At 44.2% G+C, this 6,583-nt stretch overlaps 1 protein-coding gene across 1 annotated transcript in view; it reads left to right on the plus strand.

The window, feature by feature from the left end:
* PTPRO (protein tyrosine phosphatase receptor type O) overlaps positions 1-2,863 on the plus strand; it is a 65,942-nt gene extending 63,079 nt beyond the window's left edge. The window contains 2 exon segments of the mRNA XM_035888501.1: positions 292-427; positions 2,759-2,863. Of these exon segments, the coding sequence (XP_035744394.1) occupies positions 292-427; positions 2,759-2,863 (241 nt within the window).
* Positions 2,864-6,583: the final 3,720 nt, after the last annotated feature.

Here is a 6,583-nt window from a genome sequence, read left to right on the forward strand (position 1 = left end):
GATAGCTAAGGGTGGATGAGGGTGTGCATGCACATTCTGCGTGAGTACATGAAGGGGAGGATAGGAAGGTGAAATAATTGCCGAGCCATCCACTCCATACGTTCTCCCTAAACGATGGATGAAGGGTTGCACAGCATTAAATCCTACAGATTAACCAGCCTGTCTAGCCTCAGATTAGCTACATCTGATTATCGCAGCTGCAGGGCACCTGCTTTTTGCAATATGACCGATTTTCCTGTGTGCCCCCATCAGCAAAGCCTGAAATAAGATGCACGTCTGTGTGTGTTGCAGTGCTGGAGTGGGACGAACAGGAACCTTCATAGCCCTGGATCGGCTCTTACAGCATATCCGTGATCATGAGTTCGTAGATATATTGGGCCTGGTGTCTGACATGCGGTCCTACAGAATGTCCATGGTGCAGACAGAGGTAAGATCAGTTCACCTGCAGCATTGTGAATGTATCACTGGATCTATGTTACCTCTCTGTAGTGTGTTCATGTCCGACGACTGTTGCTCCCCCTGAACACTTGACAAAATTGCTATGAATAGATACAATTAACTTTTCATCTTCATTGTAATAGTGTCATGTTATTAATCTGCTGCATAGGTGGGTCTGATAACATAACTACAGTCTCACTGATGTCTTCCAGAGGGGATGAGTTATTCTCACCTTCTGTGAAATTAATATGCAAAAAATGCATTAGAGGAGATTAATATATGGAATTTTCAAACCATTTTGAAAAGAATTGGGCTTGCTGAGGGGATTAATGGCTCATGAAATTGTATCAGTGTCAGACAGGCATTCACGCTTGTTCAGGAGGATATCATCTGGCCAAGCACAGGAACTCGGTTACACAGTGGTAATACAAAGATCAAGCAAAACAGGCAAAAGGATTGTCAGTCTGCCAGACACCCTCCTTGCCCCTCTCCCTGCCCAAATATCGCCTGGGTAGTTGTTTTTCTGTTTTTAAGGCAAATGCCATAAGAATAGACGTATTGTCAGAACATATAATGGAAAAAAAAATCACAAACACTTTTTCCAAAGCAGAAGCGTTTATGCATCTGAAACCTTCCCAGCTCCTCTGCTAAGGAGGGAAAGATTTCACTCCTGTTGTGCTCTTCACTGGTTGGGCACAGCATAAACTGGCAACCTCCGTACAGTTGGAAGTGCCACCATCGGTGTTTGCAGGCTAGGTCCGGCAGATAATTTGTTGCCAAGGATTGTTGAACCCAGACCAAAGCACAGTTTTAGCAGGGAGAGGAGAGGAGGAGGAAAACCTGTAGTGACAACAGCTAGCATCTAGAAATGAAAAAAAAAGGTCATTATTCTCAGACCTGGGTCATTCCTACGAAACTACCACTTTTCATCACAATTCACTATTAATCCAAAGGCAGATCCTTATGCAAACACCAGAGAAACAAATCCTGATGGTTGATTTCACCTGCAACTGTGCTACCACTCCAGAGGTGATGCGATTTTTTTTTAATTTTTTAATTTTTTTTACATACAAGCTCATCGCCTGCCTGGGGCTGATGTCAAGGGCAGGGCTTTGGTGGTTGCTGAGCTCCTGCTGCTGCAGGCAGTGGCCAAGCCTGGCCACAGAGGTCACTTGGTGGCACTGGTACTCAGGCGTGGAGGCCACCAAAAAGGCTTTCCTTACAAAACCTGAAACCACACACAGCTCACCTGGGTTCATGTTGCCTCCTACACTGGAAACTTGGCAGTGTCTCGCTGAGCAGTTTAAAAAAAAAAAAACAAACAAATGGCACAGGCCCAGAAAGGGGGTTAGATTGGAGAATACCTTGAATTGAAACCAGTCACTCTGAATTAGTGGGTGTGAGGAAATCCAGGCATTTCTGTGGTCTGAAACATGCTTCAAACTTATATTGGTATCTCCTGGCATCAGCAGACCACTGGGGACAGGGGCTGAAATCCAGAATCAGGTTTTGAGACAGTTGTTTTTGCTTGAGATCCTCTTGCTCCCTGTGCCTAGTGCTCATAAAGCTTAGTGTAAGGGTTCATCAGGGTCTGCCTTCTCTGTCTTTGAAACCTAAAAGTCATCAATTAAGATTATTCCAAATTGAATTGCAGTGTTTAATCTGAATGATGATAATGCTTAGAAAAGCCAGTCCATAACCAAAAATAACCTCAGTCTTGTTGCACAAAAATCTGTCCACAAATATAATGGTGCATGTGATCGACCTGACTGACTTACAGCATCATTTGCACAGAGGTTGGTAGCTCCCCAAATGATTGACTGCTCTGTCAACAAAATCAGGCTTCAGCTTTTTATTGGTAAAGAAGTCAAGCACTAAGGAACATGAAGTTCATTAAAATATTTCAGGTGCATATGTGGCTTGGATGCGATTTGTTGCACATAAATCATTCAGCTACCTTTCTGGGAATTAATTCATTTTTGGGCAATATGAAGTAGACCCATTTTAGCTCAGATCCAACCAAACTATTCTTTCTATTCTATTCTCATCTCCCATCATTGTTCAGGTTGTCAATAAATGATCATGATGCCAGGGCAGCTCAGTTGGGTTTTGTGCTTCCCCTGCTGCTAACTATAATAATTGTGGACTATTATTTTGGGAGCTGACAATTCACTGTACATTGCGAGGGCCTGAGGAGGGAGAGACCGAGAAGCTGTGCAGGCTATTACTGTGAACTACCAAACTGTGTCACCGTTTGTTTTTTTTTTTGTCGTGCTTTCAGAGGTGCAAAAATGCCCATTTGTTTGGTCTTTTCTTCCAGGAACAATACATTTTTATTCACCAGTGTGTGCAACTGATGTGGCAAAAGAAGAAGCAGCAGTTCTGCATCAGCGATGTCATATATGAGAACGTCAGCAAGTCCTAGTTCAGAGGCACAGGTGGTAAGTCAGGCAGGCCGGGCCCCGCGCCATGCCCATGCCCTCGCACCCCGGCTGCTCGAGAGCAACCAGCATCATGGGTGTTTGCTCCAGGAGCTTTGCTGACAGTTTGGAGCTTTCCGGGCCTCATCCTCCCCCGAGGTGATGTTGACGTGGAGAGTGCGAGGGAAACCCCTCTAGTCTCTCACAGTAAACAATCCACTACACTTTCCATGTCACTGTGAGAGTATATTGGCTCACTCATCGTTCACAGAAAAAGAGAATCCAGAAATCCCGAGTGAGCCATCTAACCATTCCCTGCCACTTGTCCTGACAATCCTAAAAAGCTTAAAAGAGGGGAGGACTCTCATGTCTTCAGTCATTCTCAAGTCAGTCACCAACTCTCAGGTTACCAAAGCCAGCAGAGGTTTGGGGATGCATTGCTGCTGTGGCAACAGAGCCTGATGGAGGGCGAAATGGTAACCAAAAAGCTCTGACATGTTGGTTTTTTTCATAAGTCTAGAAGCAGGGAACAGGAGGGTTCTCAAACTGGTGCTACCATTAGCACAAGGAAAGCAACCATCTTGCCTTTCCACTGAGCCCCAGTGCCTGATCTGTTGCGTCCAACCAGCCCAGTCCCCAGCTGCAGAGTAAAACACATGGCTCTGACCTACCAGGAGGTTTGCTGGTGGGGACCAGCTGTGAGGACGTTGAGGACGTTGAGGACATTGAGACACTGGAGTGTGTCCAGAGAAGGGCAATGAAGCTGTTGAGCGATCTGGAGCACAAGTCTTATGAGGAGCGGCTGAGGGAACTGGGGTTGTTTAGCCTAGAGAAGAGGAGGCTGAGGGGAGACCTTATCATCCTCTACAACTGCCTGACAGGAGGCTGTAGCGAGATGGGGGTCGGCCTCTTCTCCCTGATAACAGATGAAAGGACGAGGGGGAATGGTCTGAAGTTGCACCAGGGCAGGTTTAGATTAGACATGAGGAAAAATTTCTTCACCGAAAGGGTTGTCAGGGTCAAGTCCCCATCCCTGGAGGTATTTAAATGATGGGTAGACAAAGTGCTTAGGGAAATGGTTTAGTAGTGGACAGGTATGGTTGGATTCGATGATCTTAAAGGTCTTTTCCAACCAAATGATTCTATGATGTACGTCAGTGCTGTTTAAGCTAATGAGCTTTAGTTCATTAGGTGGCAGTAAATACCCAGCCAGAACCTTAATATTTGCTTTTGGGTAAAGCAGGAAGCTACAGACTTTCAACACAAATTGGCTTCATAAGTAGCTGGTGGAGCGCTGGGCTGTGGGCACCACCACCAGCTGTCTCCGCTGTGTGTCTGTGGTGTTGCACACGCGCCTCTGCGTATGACATTCCCCTGCCTGTAAAATGAACCCTGATTTGCCTTTTCCTAATGTTCAGGTAGTTTACTGTCTAATCTGAGTCCTAGAGCCCAGCTGCTTGTACTGGTGGGCTGCAGTCCCAGCCTGTATGGAGGGCTGGTGAAAATAAATGCCAAGAACTGTATTTATTTCCTTTTTTATTTCTAAAACATTCTGTTTGTTCAGTTCCAGGTGAGACCATGAAGCACACCCATCTTCCCTTGCTTCTGATTCTTTTTTCTTTTGGTGGTTTGAACGGCCAGTTGTTCTGCCACGAGAGACCGCTGCTTTGCAGTACACGGACAACAAAAGAAAGGAACTTTTAACTTTCCGAAGCACTGGGGAGACAAAGCCTTAACAAGCCTGCGGTGTCTTTTGAACTATTTAATTTCTGGACATTTTTTTAAAATACTGGACCAAATTCAACTAAACAACATGAAGGAAAAGACACTATATGTGCATAAAATAGATCGCTCCAGAGTGTTGGGTTTTCATTTGGTACTTTTGGTTAATTTTTTTTTTTTTTTTTTCTGTGCAGGTTGGGCTTAAGGTTAAAGTAAGTAAGTAAGTGCAATATTTTTTAATGGTTTATTGAAGAGCTTTCTTCATGTGTCACTGGTCTGTGCTAACATCCATAGGAGAGCAGGCATTGTTAGTATCTAATAATACCTCATTAGTGAATAGCGAGGCATGAACGTACATGAAGAAATCGAGATTGTGAAGAGAAAAGGGGGTGGGAGGGTGGGGGGATTTGCTGGGTACATGGATTTGACTGTTTCTTACAGCACTGATGTTCGTGGGGTCTGGGGGGGGAGCACAAGACCCAAGGAATGGACTGACGAGCAGAAATCCAAACCATGAAGCCTGAAGCTGAAACAGGCAGCCTACACAGAGATGGGGTGGTTTCAGTTCTTGACTGTGCTACTACTAATTAAGCAGAGGGATTGCTCTTTTCGCCAACCTTTTCAGTAACGCCACTGATCGGGCTCTTGTTTTAGACGAATCTAATCGAAGGGCAGCTGAGTTTCAAGCTGGAATATCTTAGACTCCATTACTATAACATGTAACTGTCTGAGCAGTCTATGGTGCCTACCCCTCATTTGTTTATTATTTTTAATAACTATTAACCCTGTGTAAAAACATGAAGCTCATTCAGGTTGGGGGAGGGGGAGTGGAAAGAAAAAAAAAAAAAGAAAAAAGTGCTTTAATGGCTTTAACTATTTCTCTGAGCCAGGAATTCACGATGTTACAAAAACAAGGTTTGGGCGTGTGAAGGGCTGATTATCGCTTTATTTGCTACGAGGCTGCCAAAGCATCGGTATGGATTCCTGCAGGGGCTTCGGGGTCAGGGCGGGGGGTCTTTTCTTTTTCGCTGTCAGTTTCAGTTCTAGTCAGAATAATTAGCTCGCTCTCTATTTTTTTTGTCTTTGTATAATTCCAGTACATCATTGTGTATTGTGACATGGATGCTGTCAGAATGGATGTCGATGGCATTTTTTGTAACCTGTTGCTTTGTGTCACCTCATTGGAAGTTAGCAGCAATGGTACTCAATGTAAACAAAACAAACTTGAACTGAAAGTAAACACACTGGATTGCTTACCTGTGAAGGAGTCGCTATCAGCAAAACAGCAAACGCACCCGCATATGCTTTTTATTCATTTCCCCCGGGGCCTGCTCTCGCCTGTCAGGGTACAAGGGTGTAGTTTGGTAGCTCAGCTACTTCTAGGAGCCCAATAACCTCCTTCAGATGATATTTGAATTTTTTTTCTTCCAAAGAGTTATTCCACTAGCAGGTAAATAAATAGTTGTATATTCCCTTAATTGCTACTTCATCATTGTATTGGTTTACAATGGGAAACTTCCTTCAAACTATCCCACATATTGCAAAACTGCATAGACTTAACATAATTAATTCCCCAAATAAAACAGGTCTTTGAGAAGGGTACTGAAGAAACAGCACTCTACCTCTGCTTATTAAATGGGTATGATATGAACTTCCCCCCCCTTCTCTTTCCATGCATCTAATACTATTTCCACATTTCCACTAAGCCCAGTCCTCAAGCAGAGATGCTATTTCTCTAAATAAGATGTGTAGAGATGGGTGCAAAAGGGCAGAGCACCCTGTCTTCAGGGAACTCATTGCTAAGAAGGCTTCAAGGGTACACGTTTCTCTCTCTCTCTCATTTCACCAGTGGGCTTCAGCCAGAGGGCTTGCTGTTTCAGTAGGAACAGCAAAGATTTGTCTGGCCTAATCTGAACAGAGGACAAAATTATATAGGAGCACTTAAGCATTCAGACCTTGCCTTCATGGATTTTTTAAAAAAATATATTTCAGAGTTTCATTAC

This window comes from Egretta garzetta, unplaced genomic scaffold, assembly GCF_000687185.1.
Source record: "Egretta garzetta isolate BGI_Z169 unplaced genomic scaffold, ASM68718v1 scaffold81, whole genome shotgun sequence".
In the NCBI taxonomy this organism is placed as follows: domain Eukaryota; kingdom Metazoa; phylum Chordata; class Aves; order Pelecaniformes; family Ardeidae; genus Egretta; species Egretta garzetta.